This window comes from Drosophila eugracilis, unplaced genomic scaffold (assembly GCF_018153835.1).
Source record: "Drosophila eugracilis isolate 14026-0451.02 unplaced genomic scaffold, ASM1815383v1 contig_75, whole genome shotgun sequence".
NCBI classification, from domain to species: Eukaryota; Metazoa; Arthropoda; class Insecta; order Diptera; family Drosophilidae; genus Drosophila; species Drosophila eugracilis.
Genome location: NW_024573645.1, coordinates 82,828 through 109,861, shown reverse-complemented (window position 1 = coordinate 109,861; position 27,034 = coordinate 82,828). Strand labels below are relative to the sequence as shown.

General features: G+C 40.8%; 4 protein-coding genes across 4 annotated transcripts in view; 3 read left to right on the top strand and 1 right to left on the bottom strand.

The window, feature by feature from the left end:
- Positions 1 to 5,245, bottom strand: part of LOC108117292 — a 35,016-nt gene extending 29,771 nt beyond the window's left edge. Inside the window, exon 1 of the mRNA XM_017229648.2 lies at positions 5,091 to 5,245. The gene's annotated coding sequence lies outside the window, so the exon portion shown is untranslated. The remainder of the gene's footprint in view (positions 1 to 5,090) is intronic.
- A 439-nt stretch (positions 5,246 to 5,684) lies between these two features.
- On the top strand, positions 5,685 to 5,810 carry LOC108117096. Its single transcript, XM_017229295.2, has one exon. It carries the CDS (start codon positions 5,685 to 5,687, stop codon positions 5,808 to 5,810), a length of 126 nt encoding a protein of 41 aa, XP_017084784.2.
- A 19,073-nt stretch (positions 5,811 to 24,883) lies between these two features.
- LOC108117023 lies at positions 24,884 to 25,591 on the top strand. Its single transcript, XM_017229191.2, has one exon. It carries the CDS (start codon positions 24,884 to 24,886, stop codon positions 25,589 to 25,591), a length of 708 nt encoding a protein of 235 aa, XP_017084680.2.
- Positions 25,592 to 25,824: 233 nt separating this feature from the next.
- On the top strand, positions 25,825 to 26,573 carry LOC108117024. The gene has a single exon (XM_017229193.2). It carries the CDS (start codon positions 25,839 to 25,841, stop codon positions 26,571 to 26,573), a length of 735 nt encoding a protein of 244 aa, XP_017084682.2. The 5' UTR covers positions 25,825 to 25,838.
- The last annotated feature ends 461 nt before the right edge of the window (positions 26,574 to 27,034 follow it).

Below are 27,034 nucleotides of genomic sequence, written 5' to 3'. Positions count from 1 at the left end.
AGCAGGACCAATTTGAAGTCAATGTTTTATAGTCTTTATAAGGAACTACTACTAAAAATTAACCAAATTTCCTTTTAATTAAGGTCATGGATCACTTCCACTTCTTTCTTTCATAATTTAAACCAATCAATCTTCACTTAATATCTATAACTTAAGTTCAAAAACTTCCGAGCACACTTAAAGTCTTGAGGATTTAATATCAATAACTAAGGTGTGGAATTTTATGCAATCTTCTACGGGAAGTGGCCCTTAACAACTTGGAAGCTGCAGCTTAATCAGGGCATCAGTGCAAGAAAAAACCCTGGTTGGTTCGGGGCAGAAATTAAAAACACTCATGCATAGATAATACCCGAGTCGTGCGGCGAGGAGTTTACCTTGCTGCCGGGAGCCCAAGTCGATAAGCCAGTTGCGCGAGGGAAAATGTTGTTAGGAGGATGGAAAAAAAAACGCCGTGGAAAAGCTGGAAAGTCTGGCTATATTTACGTAAGCTTAAATCGCACCATGTGGCCATGTGTGTATGAGTGGTGGTGGCAGTGGTAGCACAAGTCCGCCATGTGTTGCAAATTTCTGCAGTTTCTGCCTGGCTGTTCCCAGATCTCGAATAAACTAGGCGGCCACAGTGCGTATGAGTTATGCAGATAACGCTCAGCGCAGCTCGAAAGCGACATCAACTTGGCTGGGCGACCGCAGAAAGTGTTTTACTCAAAGGCATCGTAACTCTTCGTCGACGCTTTCTTTGCCGTCTTTCTCTACTTTCTCTGCCAGAGCTTTCTTTTACACAGAGGGAAAATATTAGGAGGAAGTTGGTGCCTGAAAGAATTCTTAAGAACTCTTTGAATAATTTAGATGCCATGCTCACAGGGGCTAAAACGTAAAAACATTAATATAAATATTTTAAAGAATGGATTTCCTTAAAAAATTATAACATGTCTTAATAGGAAATTACAGGGGATTCTCTCAGAATAATATTCCCAAAAGACAAGAAATATTTCTCAACATACATATTTTCCCTAAGATCTGATTTTATTACCTATTTTTCCATGTGCTCTGTCAACTTACCCGGCAACTTCAATTTCTGTATCTGAGAAAAGCGCTGAATTATTGGCAACTTGGGGAGCGGCGAGCGAAGGCAAAAGAAAAGGGCCCGGAGTCGTGCATTCTGTTTTTTCTTTTGGCCCGACAAAAAAGTTTCCATCTCTGTATTATTTTTGCGAGATCATATTTTTTATCTGCGCTGCCCGCGTAGCTGCTCAAATTTAAATTAAAACTTCGGCACTTTTGCATTTTATCCTTGACTTTATGACTTTGGGTTAACATGGCAATGAAGTGATGCCGTTGCTCAGCTTGGTATTTTCCTCATTTCCCGGGGAAAACAAGGGAAGACAAGGGCGGGATGCGTGTGAAACTTTGTGTCGACATTTTGCGGTTGTAAAGCGTCAAACGCTTAAAACTTAAATAGTTTTTCCTCCTCTTGTTGCTTCGTTTTTTTTTTTCTCTTTTATCATTTTATTTTGGGCGGAATGGAAACGTTTTTGGGTTTTATCGCTCAAGTTTGAGGACTTTGGTTTTGCATTAAAAAAAAGTTTGATTGCACCATTGGCCCACCCCCTAAAAATCCATCATAAATACTCTCGGCGTTTCGCTTAATTTTATTAAAATTTTGCATATTTGTGTAATTTTTTTGCGACAGCCACAGATATTTTTTATGAGGGCAGGACATGGGACGGGAATAGTCGAGTGTTGCCTTATCGTGGTGCTAAAATGCGAAGTGCTTATTTGAATATTTTATAAATTTTTCATTCGCGCCTTATTTCGCAAAATATTTTCGCACACATTCTTTGGACAACTTTGACATTGAAGCGTGCACATGTGTGTGTGGCCAACTTTCAATATATGTGTGTGTGGTGGTGTGTGTGTGCCTTCTCTGCTTGAGTGTGTGTGAGCGACTGTGTGTGGCTATATGCTAAATGTCTGAAACACGTCTGTCTGGTTGCTAAAGGCCAGCACACATTATGCTCCGGTCCTGGCTCCTGCACTTGCCCCAGGACCCTCTTCGCAGAAAAAACCCCTCTACAATATTCCCCCCTTCAGCCACAGAGTAAATTTGCATACACATACACAGGCGTGTGTGTGTGGTTTGGCATTCATTTTCAGTTGAAATTTATGCAATGGCTTAAATAAGCGCAAAAATGCCATTTTACCCACAGCAAGTGACAAAATGTATGTTTCGCTGGGCATAAAAAAATAATTATGCAACGAACATAATACATTTTTTGGAACTCCCGGAGCCATCGTGAAAGATGGAGAAAACGAAGGAGTACACGGGGAAAAATTTGTTTGATTTTTCTATAAAAACTCATTGGGTTTGGTTCTCTTAGATGCTTTTTAAGATATCATAAGGTTGGTAGCAAAAATAAAATAATATATCCTACTCCCAACCACTCTTTAAATGGTCGTAAATACCTTCTAAAAATCTTCTTTTTATCACACTGTAAATGGAGTAGCAGGTGCTTGAGTCATTTTGGGCAAAGTGAAACTTTATGCAATTGGCAAAATGTTTTCAACAGGATTTGCATTTGCCTGAGGCACTCGGATGCCACTCTGGACATTGGACAGTGGATATTTACACATTTGTCATGAGCATGAGTGTGAGCATGAGCACTTCTCAACCAGTGACCACCGACCGCATTTAGTTTCGTTGTTGATTAAGTGCCAGAGTGCAAGTTGAGGCCGGGAAAACTTTGCCTTTCGGTCTTGACCATAGCTGAAACTCTGGGGTTCTTAATAAAAACAAGATGTTCGGTTTTATCTGGCATCATCCTAAAAACAACCTTTCCCTTGGCAGTTGGCGCCCAAACACGCTCGAAGACTCAAAGACAAACATTTGCGAGGGTGGCCAACGTGTCGTATACTTGATTTTATATGCAAAGTACTTGCAGCGTTTTATGTGAGATTCAATTTCCCACACTACTTCGCTTTGCTGCTTATGCAAAATCAATAAAGAGCATGCGGAAAATGGGGAAAAAGCAGAGTGCAGGGAAAATATTTACGCATGTCAAAGGGGTTATAACACCTAACCGGTGTATGTCTGTCTGTCCTCCGGCGAAATCGAATCCAACTGAAGACAAAAGGGCCAAGGTACAAAGTGATGGGATGTGATGGGACGTGATGGCTCCATTTCGTGAAAAGAGTTTGGGACCATCAGAAATCAATTTCCTGTGGCGCCAAAAGGGAAAGCGTCAAACTTTTCCCAAAAAGTTAAAGCCAAGATGAGGGCAAAGTTCTTTCCTCCTTTCGCTGGCAACTTTTACCTGTCGCTTTTGCAATAAAAACATTGCCATCTGCTGCCACAATCAGTCAAACAATCAATAGTTTGATTAGGTTTCTCTCTGCCACATGTTGACTTTAAGCGAAAAATTAGCCCTAAGCCTCCCACCGAAAACAAACTTTTCCGCCAACCCCTGCCATCCCTGCCACAACAAATAAATAAAGAAAACAAAAATAAAAATGAAACTTTGAACTGTTGCCGGTTATCTGCGTGAGAGGGGGCATAGAAAACTTTTAGATACAAAGAAACAAAAAATAAATATATTTAGAGATAGAAGGGGCACATACTCGTACATACATATGCTTACTGCCCGTGGCACTCAAGTTGACATTTATACGAGCATGCAACAAGAAAAACAACTCAAAGTCAAAATGGCCAAAATATGCACATAAATTTCATTTCCAAATAAAAACAACAACAACAAGAAGACTAAGTCGTAGGGGAATGGGGAACGGGGAACAGGGAATAGGGAAACTGGAAAATGAAAATGGCACCGGAAAAGTTGCAAATGTGCAAAGATAAGCGCATGCAGCAAAACAACATCAACTGGCATACTGAGATGTAATGAAATTAAACAAATTGCCTGGCTTTGCCCTGGTTACCTGCCTTTTGAATCATTGTCAGCGAGTGGCAAAGTTTTTCCCCCTCATCTCCTGACAAATCCCACGACATACAAATGAGTTGTCTTGCGGGGCCTGGCGGGGCGGTGCTAAAAAAGGGAATTACAAAAAATACGGAAAATAGGGAAAATGTGGAAGCTGCTGCCGCTGCTGCTGCTGATGCTGCACAGCAAACGACAATTCATGTAAATTGCTTAATTTATTAGACTTTTTCAAGGAAAAGCAGGCTACCCCGCCCGAAAGCTTCCTGACTTTGACAGCGTCGCGACTTTGGCTTAAGTATTAGCAATGGTTGTTGCTGCCGGCTTTTCTATTTGCGCTCTGCTACAATTTCCTGACGGTCTTTTGTCTCGGTGGAAAAAAGTTTCACAGCGTTTTGCCCATGTTTTCCTTCTTATTTTCTTTGGATCCGTTCGGTTCGGCTTGGTGTTTTCTGTGTTCTGCGAATTTGTTATCTTAATTCATGTCATTTAAAACAGCGAAAGAAACGCTGGTAAAAAGTCTGCCACCATTTGTTTCTAAATAAAACTCATGGCAATTGAATTCACGTTGTTCGGCGTGGGACTGGGGGTCTGAAAACTTTTTTGTAATACGCGGACAGATTAAAAGTTTTTTTTTTTACCTTCCCTGACACATACATACGTATATAACGTATACGCTGCCTGTGCCGGGTTCTCGTTTCACGTTACGCATACGCCTCGTTGGCTGAGCGAAGAACATGCGAAGCGAGGCGTATTCAAGCCGTGTCAGCTTAATGGCAGCATTCATACAAATCACAGTTGCCCGCCCGCCGCTTCCGGGCTGCCATTGCACTTTTCAGTGTGCTGCTTTCTTGTTTTCCATGTTCTTAGTTTTTTTTTTTTTTGGCAGGGGGGGAGTGGGTGCTGGTTGCAGCATGAATTTATACGTCAGAAATTCAAGAAAATGCACAGGAAAAGAGGCGGAAAACAGCGCGCCAGCATAAAGTGCAAGAAAAGCGCGCCGCACTCACGAACACTTGGAAGTAAGGAGAACACATGGCATTACTAAAAGAAACTAGGTTACAAGTTGCAACGTGAAACCTAGACGTGATGTCTGAATTTTGTGTGTTTTTTTAAAGAGTTTCTTTTTAAATTTTCAAGCGAAATATGGCTAAAACATACCCAGTTGTATGGAAAATCCTTTAAAATGTTCTTGGAAAACACAATGTAAAGGGTTTTTGGCATCGTATGCCCGAGTTCGAAGATCACTCGCTTTTCACATAATACGCGACGTCACTCGGTTTTTCTTTCGTCACATTTGCCGGCTTGGCCAGAACTGCTTCGCTTTGTTGGCTATTTTCAACTGGCAAACGATTTCTTGGCTCCCGACTTGGCTCTTGGCTGGGATTTTTCGGAATTCGCCGCACCAGCTTCGTGGGAAAAACCGAACTTGCACGCCTTGAAAAGAGAGCAGAGTTGTTGGGGATTTTTCCCTGACTTTCTCTTTGGTATTCTACAGTATAACAGTTTTTCCTGCTCTAGTTTTTCGTTGTGCCATCTGTGTGTGTGTGTGTGTGAAATTGTGTCATTAGGTGCATTTGTTTTCGTTGTCCTGACCATCTAGCAGCACCAACACCCAGCCACCCACTCAGCATCCCTACTGCCGCACTCAACCCTTGAGCGTCGGCTGTTGTTGCTGTTTATTTGCTTCATCTTCATGCCGTGTCACTTTTCGAGTGCGAGTGTGTGTCAACCTGGCGCCGCTCATCTAACTAAATGCCAACAATTATGTTTTGGAGTCTCATTAGTTGCAACTTAAAGTGTTCTAATGTGTTGCCGTGTGTGAAGAACGATGCCGTTAATGATGTAAGCGGCAGCTGTGAGCTGGATACAGAAAGCTGAAATCTGGATACTAAAAAGCTGAAAACCGAGCGCCAAAAGCTGAGTGAGCCCGGGTGCCAAGAGCCAACAGATGCCAGCGGAATCAGCTCAAGAGGGCTCTATATGCCCACATATATATATATATATATATATTTATATATATTTTGGGGTCGAGTTCGTGCCACGCGGCGTTTTGTTAATTGGTATTACCTGACCCACATGCTGAAAAATGTATTGGAAGCTCGTCAATATTACTTGCGGGAAAAGGTGAGTTTAAAGAGAGTTTTTGGAGTTTCATTTAAGCAATTTTAATTAATAAATAATTAAAGGTCAGAAAGGAGTTTCGGATATATAGAAAACTAATAATAAATATGAAGACTTTAAATGAAAAATCTTCTTTTATAAGTTTACATTTTCTAGGGCCACATTTTTATGGGCTAATCTAGTTTTCATCATTACTTTGTCACGATGAAATTGATCGGTACTATTAAAGCTTCAGATATATTGCTGTTTTCCACAACAGTTCGAGTATAGAAATTAGAATTTTCTCCTGTGCCTGTGCCTGTGCCTCTTTGACCCCGAAATGGACCAGATGACAATGCCAGGGCAGTGAGTGAAAAACAAAGCGAGCGACACAATATGGCACAACTAATCACGCTGACGTTGACAGAAAATGCACTAAACAAAGAGCCAAATAAACCGACGCCCAGCCACACCAAACGCCATATGGTATATGCCACAGGAGGGGGTCAGGCCATAAAAATCGCATGCGAGCAAGGGCTGGTTTAATGAATGCCCGGATCTAAGGGAACCGGGGGTCCGAGTAAAACGGAACCAGCGCACACAGGTTACCAGGTTGGGTTCAGGTTGCTGTCGGAGCCAACTAATTTAAGCTGCGCCTTGTTATAATTACGCCGAGGAGCAACAAAGCTGTTGGCAAATGATGCGCACGTGACATCCGGCACGGTTCTGCCGCTGTCCGTCCGAAAGTCCATCCAGCAAGTCAAAAGGCGGAGGGAGAAAAGCCAGAGAAGGCCATGGAGCCAGGAAAATCAGCCATCAGCCAACAGTGAAAGCCACAGCGTCAAAAAAAAAGTTAGTACGTAGAGTTAGTTAAGGGTTAAGACCTAAATATACCTGGTAATTAGCAAAGTGATATGTGTTTATAAGCCTGCGTAATTTTAATGGCAAATACAGGCCTGATAGAATTTATATTTTCATAGTTAATTAAGCTTAAAAAGGTTTTAGAACTGAGACAGGAAATATGTTTAATAATTGATGAATAAACAACACTCGTAATTGTTAGATAAAATTTAAAATAAATATTTGGATAATTTCTATGCTGGGAGTTCACATTCGCATGAATATAATATTTCCTTGAACCCTAAAAAAATAATGGGTATGAAAACAAAGGGCAGGCCAACGAAGTCACACGCTCCAAAAGCAAACAGAGCAAAATGCAGTCTTTGCGGGTGTAAAATAACCAAGCCCCTGAAACCTTTCCCCCCTCTCTGCCAGCTTAGTTTTTAGAAAATTATGAGTGGGTGGCAAATGGGGGGCCTTTGCATTTTTTATACAATTTTCTGGGATTACTTGCACTCGGCGGCGGCGGCAGCAAGCAAAAAGCAAAAAAAAAATATATATAAAAAAGGGAAAGGCGGCGAAGGGACTCAAGAAAATTAGTCGCGCTTTTCGCTCGCGTCGGAAAGGAATAAAAAGTGCAGCCAAGGAGGGAAGTGTAAATTTACTTCCGCTGCAAAATTGTGGGCGTGCTGCTTGTCCGCTGACAGCTGACTAGGGGGTGGCCGGTGGGCGTGGTCGTTGGATGATGGTGGACAGGGCGAAGAAAAAAATGCAACTTTTTCTAATTAAGCGTACGTGCGACTGTCAACGGCTTCAGCTGCTGAGGCAGCGTGCTCTTTACTTGTATAACTTATTGTCGTTGACAATAGTTTTAATTGAAAAGCGCCGAGCTCCCCGGTTCAGTACGTGTACGGGTGGGGATAAGGGGTATGGGTGTGGGTATGGGTATGGCTATGGTATATGCGGAACAGGGGCGAAAAACCAACTCCTAAGCTCACCTCTGACAATTCAATCAACGCTACAAATGCTGACTCGTTTATTTTTCAAGATGCCCCGCAGCAAAGCTGAAAAGGCACTGAGAGAAAAGGTTAAGGGTAATCGGGATATCATAAAATATTAAATCCTATTCATCGATGATGTTCCCAGGGATCTAGGGAAACAAATTCAACTTTATCAACTCTTCAACTAACTACAATAGTTACTACAACACAGTAATTAAAGTAATACAAGTAGGAGTTTCCTCAACACTCATATTTTTCTCTAAGTGATCAGCTGTTGAGTGAGGACAGCTTAACCGGCATTTGTCTTTGTAAGAGCGTCTTGCTCCAGGGGCCAAGAACGCTTGTCTTGGCCGCCACTTAGCTGCTGACCAACTGCAACTTCGGGCCAAGAGTTGCGCGCGGCATGGTCCTAATTGAAGTTCTCATTGATGTTGTTGTTCTGCCAGTGGGTGTAACTGAAGGCGTGGTGGTGGGTGGTGGGTTGCGGGTGGCTGCCTGGGATGGCATAACTCAGGCCGCATGCTAAATCAAGAAGCGTCTCAGCTCGGAATCCATTTCCCATAGTCATGCACTGGCAGCGAACATTTATCAAGATGATGGCACATGCACACAGTTTACCTGTGCGCCATAAATAAGTAAGGCATCTCGTCCGCGCCTCGTCCTTCTGATCCTTCGAGAACGATGCAATCAGCGCCAGGATTCCCTCTTCTGCCACGCCTCTTGCCATCACCTACCATATGCCCGCCTTTTAGGGCCCACTGTCTACCAAGACGGCGGCTGCAAGTTTCTTAATTTTCGTTTGCCGTGAATTTGCTCACACATTCGCCGAGTTTTGCGCCTACGCTAGGCTACTTTTTATCCTTCCCCTTGGAAATACTATACACGTTGGAAAAAGGGAGTACTTATCAGTAAATTTAGTAAGAATTTGATTATATTTTAGTACTCTTAACTTACCAGTACTTTAGTTTTATGATTCATTGATTGCCTATGTAGTTTAGAATTGTTAATCTTTGTTTGTTATTCGCGCATTATGAAATGAAAACTTGATTATGCTTAAAATCAACAAAACAGCCTTTTAATTTTTTATATTTAAGAGTTTATTTAGGCTAAGGTCCCCTAATGGTTTTATCCGTGTTTACTTTTGGTTGGAAGAAAACCACTGATTTCGATACTTTTGCCAGTGCACTCCTGTGAATATTGTTGTGCAGCTTGGCGTAGCAGAAAATCGCTTAAGACGCTCTGCTGTGTGCAAAAGTTTACCCCTTTTCCGAGGGGCAGGGGAGAGTGTAAAGTCCAACCCCCCCACCGCCCGAATAACCGTAACTCCCACCTGGGTAAGTTTTACAACTGTGACTGCCTCAGTCATCAGTTTTGAAGTTGAAGTTTTGCCGGGTTTGCATCTCGCTTTTCCGTATCTCCCTGGCTGCCTTTCGGTATCTTTCCGGCTCAACTTCATCGACATCGTTTACTTTTCGTTCGTTTCGTTTTGCAATCTGTAATTACGAGCAGCAGCAGCCGCTTTTGATGCTTTTTCGGTTTAACTTTCAACAGCTGCCAAGAAGGATTCTCCGTGCCCATCTCCTCATCCATATCCTGGAAACACTCAATACCCCGTCTCCCCTTTCGCCACACTTGAAATATAATCGACATTGTCGATTGGTGCGTGTGTTTTTTTTTGTGTGTGGTTTTTGCTTGGAAAAGTTTTGGCTGTTAGTTTTGTTTTGGTTGGCATTTCTAATGCCTTGGAAAGAAGAGGAGTTTTTTGATTGCGCCCCAAAAAGGATTGCATATTTTATGATGATGATGTGCTGTCTCTGTTTGGCCTGATATTAGAATGTTTTTGTTTGGCGCAGAAAGTGCGTTTCATCGTCATCAATTGGCTGGCTCATTAAGCTGCATTTGATATGCATACGAAATTTCCGCCAAGGATCTTTCAAGAATCCTTTGACTGACGCTAATTAGAAAAGTTCACCCAATCACGGGTAACACTTCCGCTTTTACCCCCCTTTCTTTCTTTTTTTTTTGTAAACTTTGTTTTTGCCCGCCATTAACGCAACATTGACGCTAATAGAGTCGGCGACTTTATCGAGGACTTTGGCAATAAGAGTTTGCCAACAAGTTTAAAATTGTCTGCATGCCTTTCGATGGCTCACAAAAAAAAGGGTAAAAAATCAAGGCGCAAATGACGGTTCACTTAATTTGCATTTAATTACAAAGTTCTACAAAGACCTGAACTGGAAAAAATCACTCCCTCATAGCCATGCAAATACTGGTACGCATATCCGCAGATACTCGGCAGCCGAAAAATATAAATAAGCGAGCAAATACTTATACAAAAATATCATTTATTTGGTTTAGATGTTTGTGTTTTTTGTGAAAACATTTCACATATTCATTGAGCGGCACTTAAAAGATTAAAAAACATTTGATGTTGGATCTAAGACTACTGAGGCGGGTCATAAGCAAAGTTTTTCCAACCGCAGAAAAGCAAAAAAAAAAAAATGTGAGTCAAAATCAGTTGATAAACAGCTCACGCAAAAGCGCTAAACAAAAAAATGAAGGAAAACAAAAAGAGCATACAAGAAAATTGAAGCATAAATGAGAAGCTTCAAGTAAAAACATGAATCTCGCTTAAATATATATTGAAAAAGTTTTGCTTATGATTTTTTTATGGCGATGGCTTCTTAATGAACTGAATTCGGGATGCTGTCGCAACAAAGGGCATTCAGAAATTAGCATTAGCACGCAGCCCCACTTCCTTGACCCACATTTTAGTTTGCTTGGTGGCTCCGATGGCTCGACGACTGACGTGCGTGAACTTGCGCATTTCGTGCACGTCCTTGTCGTGTCCTCAGTGCTCCTGTAACATCCCAATTCATCCCACGCTGAAGCAAATCTCATCTTTCAATGCATGGGCGTAGTAAAAATATTGTTTAAAGTTAGCGGATCTTACTGTGCTTTAATTAGAGATATTTATTTATTATTTTTAATGTTGTGAACTTTTAGATGGTAGAAAAGTATCATCAAAAGTATCATTAATTTCTTTGTTTTCTTGAGAAAACACTTTAATTTACATTAAAAACTTATACATTTTATATTAATTTATAAATATTAAAAGAAATATTTCATAAGGAATTCCCTACGCCACTGCACCATGCGGCTTGTTCAGTTTCGTTGGCGAAATGGAAGCCATTAAAAGAATGGTTTCCCGCTTCTTTGCCCTGACTGAATATTTTTATGCTGCAACTTTTTGGGGCATGGCAAGTTCCTCATTGGAGTTTTGATTGATAAATGTATTATTTTTTATTGCTGGCGCGCGCGAGCTTTTCCGTTTTTCCATTTTCCACTTAGGCCCCAGTGGCTTTTATGGGTCCACCTGAACGTGAGCCGCAGTTCCTTTTCCCAGCTTCCTTCCTTAGCAGTTAATTTTCAAATTAGCTAGCCTCGTCCTTTTAATTACAAATGCCATGGAGGCGGTTGGTTGGCTGTGGGGGTAGGAAAAAAAGTAAGGAGGAAGAGCGGCAACAAATGTCTGATTAAATAAATTGACACAAATTAAAAGAATACGTTGCCATGGTAACAATTAAATCAAAATTCTTGAGTAGCAACACACAGCCCACAGAGGACGACGACGGTCTTTCGCTTTTGATTACATAAAAAACAAGCTAATTAAGCGAGGCACCAAAGGAGCAACCATAATAACCACCTCTTCTCTAGCTTCTTTGATGTAAGTGGGTGGGTGGCGGAATCACTTTGGCATATGTTTTAATGTCAATTTCCATTTAAATTAGCTGACAGCCAGCTGCCTGGCCGGGGGAAGCTTCTTGCGGACGAAGGACTACGCAAATGATTGAATGCTCCTCGCACGACTTCATTGTCGTCTGCCTGCGAGGGCGATTTACAGCGAATTTTTAAATATTTTCGCATATGCAAGCCGCTTGTAAATTGAGAGCGAATATCGCAAATGAAAATATCCAGTTTTAATGGCAGTGACGTAGTCGCGTAGGCAGTTGCTGGGATAATGGAATGAACTTACTGGGCTTACCTCGAGGGGAGACCAAAAGTGCACTTGGAAAAGGTTTGGATGTAGGCAGATTTATTTTAAAATTTGGAAATCTCTTTCTTCTTTCCAATACTCAATAAAAATATTATAAAGCTTTACATTTTTTAATCCCAGTCTTTAAAGTTTCGAGTCAAAATGATATAAACTCTTACAAAATTTCTATCACTTATTTCTGTCAGTGCTGCATGCCCCTTCCATCGCCGCTGCCTCGATTATAATATTTATATGTATGTGTGGGCAATGCATCATGCATGGGCCCCCGGAATAATCGACGAGGCAATGGAGCGTGCTATCAATCGATTTCAATGGCAATAACTGGCATAGTCTACTTCTGTGAGCACGGCACGGCAACAATTGCTGCGGCCCGGGCGTGAAAGTTTTTAATTGCCCGACTCGACTCGACTCGACCGATCCGGATCCGTGCCTCAGCGAACCGAAGCGGACCGCAAACAGGAAACTCAACTCGCGCACACAAATCATAATAAAAAACATGAAACAAGGCCAAACGCGGCATTGTAATGCGAGCGCACACAATTATCAACATGCAGGGCCACTCGTTTCATTACAAGTGCATATTGTTCAAGGAATTTCGACTGGAAAAGCCAGAAGTACCAAGTACCGAAAAACCGAAACCCTCTCGCCTGCGTATAAGTAATATACTATAGAAAGCCAAACCAGCGAAACAACTGCATTAGAACTAAATGCAAAAAGTTTATTTTACACATAATTAATTTGATTTCGTTCTGTTTTGTCAGTGGCAAGCGCACACAAAGGCGAACCTTAATTAAACGAAAATAAATTAGCCAAACACAGACACAAAAAACCCCAATGAAGCACCGCAAATGCGTGGGATAAATGTTTAAAAAATGCTGAAAAGGTAAATGAATGTGGCAAGAAGGGGTTTGTAAGGGCTACGTGGAAAATTGTGATGTTTTAAATATGTTTAAATAGGAGAGGATATGTCTATCTTTCTAGTTTGTATATAGATCAAAATACGGGATGAGTTTAAATCCCAGAAACAACCATTGAAGCAAACCTCACAAATTCAGATCAAAATTATCGATCAAAATACATTCCATTTTTTATCACATATAACATTGCAAATATTATGAAATACCTTTATTTTGCCTTGTTGTTATTTTTAAAAAATACAATTAATATTTTGCTATCAGTTTCATATCCTTTTTTTCATCAATATTTGGATTTTATCAATTTTAAAATGCCAAAATTTATGTTGCACTCGTTTTCTGTTCCTCAAATTCAATACTTTTGCACTTCCTGTTGAAATAAACAAGCTTGGGCTAATATTTTTTATATATTTCCCATTCAGAAATGTTTTTTCAAATACCTAAACAGCACTGCTGATTGACTACGATCATTTGAGCTTCCCAGAAATACCGCCTGACTTTATCATTTTCTTGGGGAAAAGTGGCAAATATCAGCAATAAGCTGGGGCATAAACTGGCTGGCAAACTGGGAAAGGCCTCCCTGGCTCATTGTTATGCCACTGGCGTGTGCCTGCCGTGTTCATGCTGACAAATTATGCTGTTTTATGCGTTTGTCGCCACCAACTCTGGCACCCACACTCGCCAACAAAAACACTCACATCCTCCTCGCACGCATCAAGATAAACGCACGCATGAGAGACGCAGCCCGCAACTCGACCCCAAAAGAACCTCCGAGGACCCGGGGCCCCTCCATGCGACGTCTTGTTTTCCTCGGAGGTTTTGTGCCCGAGTTATTGTGCTGTGATGATGAGGTGGGACCAAGTGTGAGCCACCGGTTCCCAGGGGCATTTCCGGCTGGCAAAAATATTATGGATATGCGGCATGAGCAAAATAGACGTGCAAGTGCACTGAGCGAAATGAGGGATGCGAAAAGGGTTTCTAGATTTGTATTTGTGGAACTAAAACTCTCTAGACTTAAACCTGTAACAATATATGACAGATCTTAACCTTTTTTGTTCTTATTTCAGAAAATCCTAAAACATATTTTCTCTTTCCAGAACATTTCCTTAGTTTTTCTTAGTGCATGAAGATGGCAGGACATAGCGCATCGCCAAGACCTGTTAATATTTTAGCGGCGACAAAGTCAAAGTCAGAAGCACCTCCAGCGACAACGCGTAAACAAATTGACAGCTTATAAAAACCTGGACGTCATGTGCCCGCCCTGAAAGCGTTTTATTATGCCATCCAAGTTATGTATGCCAGCCGACAGATTTGGTTATTTGCTTCATATATACCTGCTGTAAAGTCTGGGGGCAAAATTAATAATTAACATCAGAGAAAACGTGTCCATAATCTGATGCAGCCTTTCAAATTACTCCGACTAGATGTTATTCATCTGTGCCGCGTAATCGAGACGATTGTCTCGCTGATTTAATTAAATTCTGATTCGCCTGTCGCTGACAGGCTTCGAGCTTTTGAGCCTGCAGATTATTAAATATCGAAATCTCATTAACCGAATAAAACGGTAATGTTATAGACACATACGCAAGTTAAAAAAAAGTGCAGGGAAACCCAACAACAATGAGCTTAATTGGTTGTAAATTAAGGCGGGCATATCCCCATTCACAACGGGATATTCAGATTAATATTATGTTACATTTTAAATGCAGTTACAAAAAAAGGACATCTATTAATCACCAGTATTTTAATATTTAATTAGTTTTAAATGGAAAACTGAAATGGTTCTGATAAGTTAGATACAAACTAAGGTTTAAGCACGTCTTTAAGGCATATCTAGCTAACTGCTCATCGTGTCCCATTGCAAATTTGCATCCCCATCCACCTGTAAGCCATGTAGTCTTGGGTCCACTTTGATCTCGGCAACTATTGACAAAGGCTGGGTACCCGGATCCGAGCAAATATCTGGGGCTGCCATGGGAAATGCAAACAGATTTCCAAATGGGAAGGCAAATAAATAAATCGCGCGTGCTACCTGCCCGAATACCCTTGGCCCCTCACCGACAACGTATTTGATTCCCGGGCCTGTGGGTTATTCGGTGGTTTATTATTTATATTTCAGAGCCTGTGCACCACCCCTTGTTGTTGTGCATTTTAGGGTGGACAAACAATATAAATCGAAACGCGCCGCCAGTTTTTGTGTAATTTAATACGTTCCGCTAATAGCGTTTAATGACAAACGATTCTGACAGTTTTTGGGCGCGGCTATCTAGCTAGCAATAGCATTTGATTTTAGTTTCGGCATCAATTTTTCATGGTTTATACAAATTGCGTGCTCATAATTCGAGTAATTATGCTAAAAGTCATTTGGGAGCGCACTCGAGCGTATTTATGGAATTGCAATATGATTTCTAACGCCGCATATCGTATTTGTTCAAAAATTATGGCAAATCAGTTGGGAAAACAATTGATGTGATTTAATAATTGGAGCGACCGAGCCGGTCCATTGACCCTAAAACAGCAGGCGAAAATCCTTTGATTCGATAGGGTAATGTCATCGAAACACATTTTGAGACCCCGTTTTATGTCACTGCCACTCGATACTGGAAATAACCGCAGACGACGCAAAGACTTGGGCTCAAAGGACGTCTAGACGAGTGCGTATGAGGTCTGATGTGTTTGGTAAAGGATTTTGGAGAGGAGTTATGGTTATGGTGCGATTTGAATCTAATTTCAACGGCTTTGTGCTGCCAATTTAGGCTCGGTGTTAGGAATTGTGTTACCTGGTTATTAGCGTCTCCAGACACCAATTTGTAGGCTTGTTTTCCACCCTTTTTTATGTCCCATCCTTCTTATTAGATGACCTTCTATGAAAGGGAATTCAAGATTCGGGATTGTCTGCTGTTTTCCTTGAAATTTGGGTCACATAAAGGCGACCAAGGTGCACTGACTGGGGATGCAAATATTGAGTAATTTGATAGCTCAATTGGATGTTAGGAGGGGAGGTTCAACCCTGTTTACAGACACGGACGGGGGCCATTGAATTGATGATGTTGATGCTGAGAACGCTGTCTGTGAACGCCGGCAAGGCATTTGTTTTGGGTCAACGGAATGCTGGTCTATTTATTAAATAGGCCTGCAAATGTTCTTCCTGCCCAAATGTATTCGTTTAGCTCGGTTACTTATCAAATGCTCACTTTGATTTGTTAGCCACCGAAGCTGAATTGGCCACAATCTCTTCGTGGAGTAGAGGAGAAGGGCCCAGGGACTTTCGGTTTTCTGAGCCGCAAGCTGTTAACCCAAATAATTATGGCTTCATTAACTTTATTGTGTGTGTAAGTGGTTTTTTGATAAAGCTACTGAGTTATAGCCAAAGCACTTGCGACCGCCTCCCTCCCCCTCAACCACTCGCTGCCAGCAAATTAATTGCTACGAATTGGGCCGCCCAAATGAACAGAAAAAAAATCGAAATCGTTTTGCTAAATGACACAAATTTAGCAAACATTAAATTGTGCTGGATTTTTGTGTTTTTTTCTTCTCTTTTTCATTGCTTTTATTTATTTTGCCAAAGGGTTTTTCTGTAACTCGGTGTTGTGCGTGTGTGTGTGTGTGTGTGTGGAATTTTCAGACAGACAACGAATGCAGGGTGCCTTGGGGTAGGTTGTTGTCTCTGCTTTGCTAATAACAAGGATCTCATTTTTTGTGAAATATTCACTGAAAAAATTGTTTTAAAATTATTTTTAATTATATATTTTGCAAAAGTGACATACGCTATATTTTGTGACATAAAAATATAGATCAAAAGATGAAACTGACTTGCTACCTAGGAGCTTTATTCAGTTAAAGAATTATTTAAATATTTTTAAATACTGTATAAATAATTAAAAGATAAAAAATCACTATCTCATCTGAACATTTATATATAAGAATTTATTTAAACTATTTTGTTTATTTCCCTTATTATTTGTAAATATTTTTAAGTTAATATATTCAAATTTAGGCATTTAAAGAAACTTTTCCCACAGTGTTAAAATCCCGAAATATTCCTTCAGCGCCAATACATATTCGGCAGGTTGTTGGATACAAAAAAAAAGAGAAGAATGCATGGAAAAAATATCAAGGTAAAATTTTACGTAACCAAAGCGAGTCTATGCGAAACGGCCAACAACAAGGACAACAACAAACAACCGCACTATTATTTTTAATGGCCAAACATTACAAGCCACGTGGGCTGGGATTGGGTTTGAAAAAAAGGAAAGGGAAAACGAAAGCGGACATAAAAATAAATAAGAACAAATTGGCAGGCAAATGTTTAGTTTGTGGCAACATGTTGCCAACTAGCCCGCTCTCCCCTCTTAGCTCATTCTACTAAACAACTTAAAAGTTGGCTGTATGTCGCCATCTGCCTATCGCAGCCCAGTCCTGTACTCCGCGGGTCTGTATCCTCCCTTGAGTTGCCTTTGAGCTATTTTATAATTAGTCCCAGCCATGACAAAAAGTTTTTGGCAAAACAACTTAAGGGTCCCAACCACCCGGGTCCGTTTAGCCAGCCAACCGCACACGGTGCACGTGAGGAGCCGCCCCAAAAAAACATCACAAAAAAAAAAAACACTGGAAACACCAGCACAATGAGCTACTACACTGCACGACTTTGTGGTAGTCGTCCGATGGTGCGCTTGGTGGCATTAAATTTTACGGCAAATAATGCACAACATATGTATGCCAAAAAATCTGAGAGTAGGAAATCTGGAAAGTTTCCCACACGCTCGACTGAGCCTAAATTAGTTTGGGGAGCGGCCAAGGTCTGTGCGAGGCTTAGCTTTTGATTTTACCCGAGGGCAGTTACCACCACCACCCACTCAACACTTAAAAAATCATGGATTAGAAAGGTAATGGTTATAAAGAAAATTTAATCAGGTTTTCTACAGTTTAAGTTGATATTTTTAAACATATTTAAAAGTTATCTCCAAGGACTTGTTCTTTTGATTTTCTTCCCTTAGATTTTAAGTTATATTTAAATTATTAAAAACAATTTTTTTGAGTGCTGAAAATCGCGGCTGGTGAAAATTTGAAAACTGCTCAACTGCTAATTGGCTGTGGCCAAGCGCTGCCCCCGGCTTATGGTTTTTTTTGTAATTGCAGCAGCTGGGCTTAGCTTTCGGTGCTGTGGAGTATCAGTGTCATTTTTCATTCATAAATCAGCAAAAATATAGAAAAATTAACAAAAATCTAGGCAAATAATAATAACTAGTTAAGGGGAACTATTTATATTAAAAATTTAAAAAAATCTACGCCTGGTTAGAAAATACTATTTTTTGCCTTTATGTTTATTTTGCAAACTCTTTTAGAGATTCTTTTGGTTTTTTTTTTGTTTTGTCAATATTTTCCTCATAGAAAATGAAACCTTTTCCTGTGCTAACAATTATCTTACGAAGTTCTTAGTTTATTGGGAGCAAAACTGATACATGATTGCATTGGCAAACAAAGACGGCAAAATGCTCAGCAAAATTGCATTCGGCATTCGAATCAAATTCGAATAATTTAAGAAATGCATTACTTATGTGAAGTCTGCTCTCCTTTTACAAATAGGGCATGACTGACTGCCGGGCCAAGAAAAAGTCGGTTGGGTCGGGTTCCCCTTAAGTGTACGGAGTCCATCAAGTGTGTCAAAATTGCAGAAAACCAGGAGCAAAATGGAGAGAAAAGCTGAAACTTGCAACATGCAACCAGCAAGCAGCAACCAGCAAGCTGCAACCTGCAACCAGCGACTTCCAAGAATAATCCTACATAGTAAGCCATACATGGTGCTGGTAGTGCAGGGCGGGGTTTGTCTATATAAATTGCAACATTTCATCAAGTGCTAGGTGATTACGAAAGGGACGACGGGGGTGGCAAGCACTTCGAATGTGATTACGTGTCTTATGAAATTGAAAGGATTTGAAGGTGCAAAAGAGCATTAAATTACAGTCGTCCTTTTGCAACAGCTAGAAGCGACTCTTACAGCATTTTCCCTTCACAAATCCCATACAGATGCCAAGAAGTCTTCACTTTCCTGCACACCGAATGGATAATTTATTATAACATTTTTGCATTTCATTAAAGAAATTTTCAATTTTCTTCTCAATTAGGTAGCTAAGAAAGTTTTGTGGACTATTTGTCTTCGTTTAGGCCACGTTTAGGCCACGACATTGTGGGCTCTTTAGTGTACGCGTGTGTGTCCTGTCCAAGGGCAAACTCAAATGTTGTTTACGCATATTGAAAGCCTTTGATGGAAACTTTTGGAAATTTTTCCCAATTTTTTTTTCGTTGGGCTTAAGCAAGCAAAGTAACTAACTGGAAATTGCATCTCTCTTTGCTGAGAGATAGGAAATTGCTTTGCTTGCAAAAACTTTTGTTGAAGACAATTTCCTATAAATTGCCAATTAGCAAAGTCAATAATTAGAGAGTCTGCTGTGATCTGTGCGAAAATGCATTCGCAACACAGAGTGCCGGCAAAACTTTATGCTAAAGTTGACTTTATCCGTTCGGTTACATTTTCGATTCTAATTATAGTTGCCTTGTCTCGGTTCTGGGCTCTCAGTTCTCGATTCTCAGTTCTCGTATCTCGATTTTCCCTGGCAAACTTGTGCTTCTGCTGCTTGGTTGGAAAAGTGGTTTTGCATACGCGCACTCACATGGAGTAAAAATTGATAGTTTTGCATACTCGATGCTTATCCCTGCCGCACCCCAAATACAGTTGCAATATCCTTTAAGCTATATCCGGTTGTTGCTGTTGTCTGCGAAACGGAAATAACAATGCACCAAGTGGGATTTCTCTCTCTCTCTCGCTGTTTGGGAAAAACTGCTTCTTCTTCAGCTTCCTCATCGGCAATCCTGTGGCAACAGCCCAGGCTCCATGTGCCCCATGTGGGGATTTATTTGTCGAAAATCGTCTGGCTGGGGCGACGGCATCTCGATGGGAATCGAGTGGGTCGGATCTGTGTTGGCAATTAGTGTGTTAGTGGCAACTGCAAGGAATTCATAAATAGTCAGGAACAGCACCTTCCTTGTGTACCTGAATTGAAGTAAAGCCAACTGAAGTTATAATTATAACAAGCCCAGGTTGCAAGGGAAATTCAAGCCAAATATGCCATGGGTAAGTGGATTTGATAGTTCTCGGAGAAACTGGAATCACATTCATTCAGAGGCCTCTTAGGAAAGTTATGATTTAAATCAGAATTACAGTCTAGTTGCCAGATTAAAACTTTTTAGAATAACAAATAAAAGTGTGTTTAAGTAGAAAGTAAAATTGGCAAGCATTAAATAATTTAAAATTATAAAAAAAAATCGTTTAAAAACCCCGCCAGTCGCAGATAAAATCATTCAATTATTGGCCTAGTTTTTATGCTTATTTCATCTCCCTACTTCCTTAGTTAAATTTTAGACTAAATTCAACTTTTTGAGGAATAAGTAAGTAAGTTATAGCAGCTACTTTTCTCCCAGTGGCCAGACACTCGGCTACTGACTGTCTATCCATGGCTGAAGCTGGCGCCAGTCAACCATTTGGCTAATTGTCTGCATTTATCAAGCGCCAAACAAGGCAAGGCAAAAAAGCGCATAGAATTTATAACAATTGTTTTACAATTTTCCAGTGACAAAGGAAAATCACTTAGAGAGGCATTGTCGTGTGTCTGTGTCTGTGTCTGTGCGTTACTTTTATACTTTTATTTTTTTGGCCGCGGCGCCATTTCTATTTAATATTGTGGAAATTAGAGCAGCGATCTGGCGGAAATATTTAGCCAATTGGCAACATAATTTAAGGGCAGTACCCGTTGCAGCCGCCTTGATTTATGCTGCAGCTTTTTCTTTTCCCTTACTCGGTGACTTTTCCTTTTTTCTCTGTTTTATTTTTATTTTTGCCCCTCTCAAAACTTTGCACTTCACATGTGTGAGTGTGTGTGTGTGTGTGTTTGTGTGAAATTGTGCACTAATTTGCAGTTAGTTTAATAAATTTTCCACTGCGCCACATGCGTGTGCGCAAAAGTTTGGCGAGTGCGGGTCGCAAACTTTTAATTTCTTGTTTGGCAAGCGGCATTGTGTCATAAATTTTTACCGCTCCACCGGGCAGAGAAACTACACGAAGAAAAACTGCAGCTTTTGTAGAATTTTTAGATTAATTTATATAGAAATTCAACTATTTGTGGACTTTAATACAGTTTTTTTCTCACTGCATAGTGACCCAGTGTGTGATAATTGTATTGGTAATTATTTCCCACTGACTTAACGAGGCCTAAGCTGGGCTCATAAATAAAATCCAGTATGCAGCCAAACGGCAATTAAGTCAAGGAAACAGTCGACGCTCGATAAGAAGGTTGTCGCCTTTTTTCCCCTTTCCACCGATTTTACTGCTTTCCTATGCAAATGAGTTGCAATCAGCGAAAAAAAAGGAAATATAACGGCCACCGAGTGCAAGGGCCATAACAATAGCGAAGTGAAGAAAAAATGTTAACACGAATTAGCCAGAAAGTGTGCAGAGATGCGAGATGGCAACAGGAAGCGGATGCAATAAACTATGCACCAGCAGCCATAAAAAAGGAGACCCGGGACGTGCCGCCCCTATTGAGAGTCCTTCGAGGAGCTATAAGAGTGCAAGCTTGCACTAGAAGAAATAAGTCCAAGAAGTATATAAGAAAGAGCTTATACAAAAATTTATTTATTATAACGTATATCTTAGTAGCCATTCAGAAATATCCTTTAACATTGGCTTGAATATTTTTATGTTAAAGAATTTTGTTCTTAAAAACTTCTCCCTGTGTATAAATGAAAAAAGGATTGCAATAAAAGCGAAAACAGCGGTGGCGAAGAAAAACAGGAATTAGATGGCAGAAGTGGGCGGCTGGAAGTGGGCCACTTGAGCCGGGTTGTCTAAGCACTTGATCCTTTACTATATATACATATATATATATCTGCCATATTCTCCATTCTGATGTGACACATTTCCAACAATTGCCACAAGTCAGACTAACGATATGTGACACTTGCCCACAAACACACGCACAAACACTTGCCAACAAACATTGGGATTATGCAAATGAAGTAAGGGGCCCTTTGAAATTCATAAACATTTAATATTTTATGGAGCATTCATGAACATTTAGGCGGCACTGCAAGTGTCGAATACATGCGTATGTATGAGTGTGTGTGTGTGTGTGAATGGCAAAAACAATTGCCTCGTGTTGTTGCCATTGTTTGTTGCTTTGCCTGAATGTTTATTTGTTGTTTTTCCACCAGCACTCAAGGCAGGCAATATATATAGTAAATGTGTAGAAATGCACAGAGAGAAATGTTTAAGTCTAACTTGGAAGTAAATTTGGCTGAAAATCTCTAACTTTTAGTTTATAGATTGCCAAAGATTGCCAAAAAATGAATTATATATCTTCATAGTCGTAGTTCTGGCATAACTATTATGACTTCGAGACTAATCAAGTCAAGTAAGGTCATCTTTAACTTCTTTTTTAACCATAAATTAAACTTTATATTGACCAACTACCTTTGGCACCTAAGTTCTTTTCTCTGTACTTACAACTATATGAATATCTAAGTGTTTTGCATGAATTTCATGTGCTCCATTGGTGAAATTTGACTTGTCATTGTTGCGTGCTGAATAAAAGATGAGCACCAGTGGAGTTTCCAAATGCCTGGAGAACTTTCAGATGGTGGCAGAGTAGGGAAATAGCGAGGGGAAAGAAATCCGGAGGATTATCGCTTACCGGTGAACTGCAGCTGCTAATCACCCAATTTGGTTGCACGATTCAATCGGAATAAGAGCAGCAGCAGCAGGAGCAGTATAAAATGGAATAAAATGAGGGCGCAACTGCCATTCACGCAATTAACTAACTTGGCCCGAATGGCACTAAAGCTTTTATCTTATTATCCCGGCGAAATACCCAAAGCGTTGAACGCAGAAGAGAACGCAGAACGCTGACAAGCCAACACAAACAAATGAAGCCGGCAAGATGGCAAATAGTCAAAGGACCTCTGGAAAAACAGAAGGCAACCGAAAATGTCCGCAGGTCCTTCGACAGGAAGAAGGGGGAAAAAAAAAGAATCGAAAAAGGAAAACAAACCGCTTTCAGAGCGAGAAAAGCGCATTATGTCCCTATGTCTTCCCCTCTTTTCCTTCTTCTTCGGTTTTCCCCTTTTCATTTGCTATCTCTCTCCTGTGGCCGCTTTGTTATTTCGATTTTATTCTCTAACGATTTTCCGCCTTTGATTGCGCACCTTTTTCTAGTTTTTACTGCTCAGTTTTCACCTTTCCAGCGAGCCGAACCGACGGGGTTATAAATATGAGCAAACATTTCACAAGATATCCTTAATTAAAGCAATTTCCCTTTTCGGTGGTGGAAAGCGGGACGAAAGGACGTTGGCAAGACGGTTGCGTGTGCACCGGCTGGAATGAAATTTGCAAAAGGGACAGCCAAAAGGAAATAAGCTGCCTTGTCCTCGCCATAAAGGTGCGACCGAAAAACGCTGGGACAATGACCTGTTACGCACACTTACACGCTGCCACAGATACAGTCGCACACTCACACACTTACAGCCACAGCCACACCCACACCAACACACACACCCGTGCCCACGGGGCAAAAGGGTTAAGAGCGAATCTTCGTGTGGCCATTAACATGAAATTTTTAACAGGAGCCGCAAGCGGCAGCCTGAGTTGCCAGGGTTGCCAGGATTTCAGCGGGGTCACGTGACGGGCCATTGTTGCCGCACTCTCCTTATTACTCCATCTTCACCCACATATTTTGTGGGTGCCTTTTGTTGAATGTCTATTCTGGGGAGGTTTCAGTTTGGTCTTTAAGTTTGCTAATCGATTTAAAAAACTGTTGGAAAAAGAAGATATTTTTTTAGAAATATATCTGAAAAGTTTGCCTAATATTTTAAGTTTGGAAAATGATTAAATTAGGTGACTTAAAATACTTACCAAATGTCCTTACAAAATAATAAAGTAACATTTTCTTAAAGTTGTTGCTTCTCTAAAGTAATTCTTTCTTCCAACTATTATATAGCTTATGTTGTTTCCAAAAACACCGCTAAAACCCTTCAAACTACTCTAGACTTCGATCACTTCCTGGATTTCCCATTACTTGTCGTTGGATAAGAGACCCGCGAAGTAAGCTTTTGTCTCCTGGTCTGGATGCGGTTCCCTTTTTATTTTTAACCAGCAGTCAAAGGAGAAAGGCGGAGAAATTGAAGAGAAAGAGGGGGAGTGGCGACGCTTTGTTCGTAAGCCCCTCCACCGCCACATCCTCTTTCCATAGTTTCCCCTGGCTACCCCTTTGAGCACCGCCTTAATCCGGCGCGTATGTCCTTGCACAACATCCTTTGCATTGTTTGCGCTATAAATACACCATGCTGGAGGTGCGCAACGAGTAAAATACCAACAACAAGGACAACAGCAACAACAACAGCACTCCCACTCAACAACCCACGCACAATAACAACAGCAGCAGCGCAACAACTAACAACAACGGCTTATCCTTGGCGTCTTCGACGGCGTCGCACAGGATGTGCCGCTTATTTATCGCATTTTTATGTGAAATAAACGATTCGGAATTGGCTACGTAAAACATTAATTTTATTGTGGGGGAAATTGAGATTGCACAACGAAACAACAAGCCCCGAACAGAAGCAGCCAACTGCTTGGGCAACACCTTCAAAGTTTCCCTTGTCCTCAAATTGATTTGAGTTATTATTTTATCAACTACCCAAAATCAATAAAATTGGAAAATTAAAACACTGCTTATGCCACTGGATTGCATTTACAGATATTTTGATGATAAAATATATAATTCTACTTAAAACCAGGAAGAAGTTTAAATACTCAAAACACTTTATATATATCAAATTCTAAACCAAAAGTCCATGACAAAAGTGGATTTCACAGTGGCCCATGACTAATTGATTATCACTTAGAAAATAATAGAAATTATTCTACTTCAACCCATAGCGAAATTTTACTGTAGTTTGGATTTAGCTTAGCAGCAGGACAGTTGCGGAATGGATGAGGCGAGATTATTTTTCGTTTTAAGCTTAGTACTGACCTTAATAGGGCATGCACTTCAAGATGAGTCCATTTCTACAACACCAGCACCACCAGCAACAACAACAGACAGACAGAAAGCACCACCTGCTGCAGAAGCTACTAAGGAAAATGAAGACGAGGACTCAAATGCAGCTCCAGTGACCAAGTGCAAGCCCAACGAAATGCACTCGGAGAATGGTTGCGTTGATCGTGAATTTTTCCTAAACAAGATCATAACGAGATTTTGGAAAGATGAGGGCTTTGAAAAGGCAAAAGCCAGATCCGGAATAGTGGAAACCATGGAGTGCCAGGAAAACGAGGTCAGAACGCCGCTAGGCTGTGAAAAGCCACCGTATCCACCGCACAGGGCATCAAATCGAGTTCCAGTGGAGCACAGCAGAATAGAAATCAATCGCATTGTTCACGACAGTGCAGTTCATAAAATTCATCACCACGACAGTGAAGAAAAACAGAAAGCTATTCGGAAACCTGTACATTTAGGACCTCCAAGACATGGTGAAGATCGCCCAAGAAAGTACGTATTCCTGCCGGGAAGAAGTCTTAGGAAGGCTCGCAGGTGCCGAGCGAACGAGGTCCGTGGAAGCAGAAGTCGCTGCATCCGCAGGAGACGAAAACACCATCGGAAACCCCAAGGCGTAGAAAAAGAAACAAAAGTTGAATAAAACGGCATTTGAAAATCTTACAAAAAAATACAAATAAATTATTATTTTACGGTTAGTTTTCTAATTTTTTATTTTTTATATACTTTATGATAGAGCAGCTTCAATGCTTCAGTTTGTTTTTGGTACATAAAATAAACTTAATTAACCGAAACTAGCCAAGCAAGACAAATGAATTATTTAGTCTGCCACTTAATACGTTCCATCTGATTTCATTTTGATTTATTTTACTTTAGTCTTACACACCAAGATGCAAGCTAAGCGATGCTTTTTCGGGCTGATAATACTTTTCACATTTTTCGAGAGAGCTTTACAAGAAGATTCGAAGAATGGAGAACCTGAAAACCCAACAAAACCTACACCACTGGCAGCGACAAAAGAAGCCCCTTTAACCAATGAACCTGAAACTGACGCAGATGTAGTCCAAGGAACCAAGTGCAAGCCCAACGAAATGTTCTCAGAGCATGGTTGCGTTGATCGAGAATACTTCATGAACAAGATGATATTGAGATCATGGAAAGACTCGGGTTTCTCAAAGTCTAAGGCAAGAGCTGGCCTCGCGAATGACATAGAATGCAAGGAAAACGAAGTGAGAACCCCGATGGGCTGTGAAAATTCTCCGTTTCCTTTGCACAGGACATTAAATCGAGTCCGAGTGCACCACAGCAGTTTGAATCGCGACCGGGTGGTGTTCTCCAATGTCGGTTCAGGGCGAGGGGTCCATCAGGAACCCTCCAAGCATGGCAAGGAGAGGAATGTGCGGTACTTCGGTCCACCCATATCGGCTCATAATCGACCCCGTAAGAACTATATACTGCCGGGCAGATTGCTAGAAAGTGGACGCAAGTGCCGACCATATGAGGTCCTGGGCAAAGATGGACTATGTCATCATAGGAAGGGGAAAACGGGCAATTATGAGCATAAAAATCATGTTTATGGATTGCAACTGAGACACCGACATGAAGCACATAAAGACCAGCGATGAGTCTAATAAAAATCTTCTTTTTCAAAATTCTACTAAGAATCTTTAAACATTTTTTAAATTTCAACTTCTTCTTCTAAAAGGTTATTTCCTAAATACAAGCCAAGCTCGATTTCCTGTCCATGTTGTCAGCCAATAGGGATTACATTTCCTTTCCAACCCTCACATATGGCAGGACATTTAATGGTCCTTCACCATCGAGCCTTTGACAAATTTAATTTAATTTTATATTGTGTCGTTTTGTTTTACGACAACATCCTCTTTCTTGGGGCCCATTGAGAGCAAATTAGTTGCTTGCCTTAAGTCCGAGCCATTGACAAAGGATTAATCAAAACAAATGGATGAGTATGAGTCTCGTGTGTGTGTGTGTGTGTGTGTGACGGTGTTCGGCTGTGTTGGTCTGGGTATCCTTTAAGGATCACATTATGCTGAAAACATGGTTGGGGATTATGAATATAAAAGCA

Excerpts from the sequence above, each read along its gene's own strand:
- LOC108117024 (XM_017229193.2), top strand. The coding sequence starts at position 25,839 with ATGCAAGCTAAGCGATGCTTTTTCGGGCTGATAATACTTTTCACATTT.
- LOC108117096 (XM_017229295.2), top strand. The coding sequence starts at position 5,685 with ATGCCAACAATTATGTTTTGGAGTCTCATTAGTTGCAACTTAAAGTGT.
- LOC108117023 (XM_017229191.2), top strand. The coding sequence starts at position 24,884 with ATGGATGAGGCGAGATTATTTTTCGTTTTAAGCTTAGTACTGACCTTA.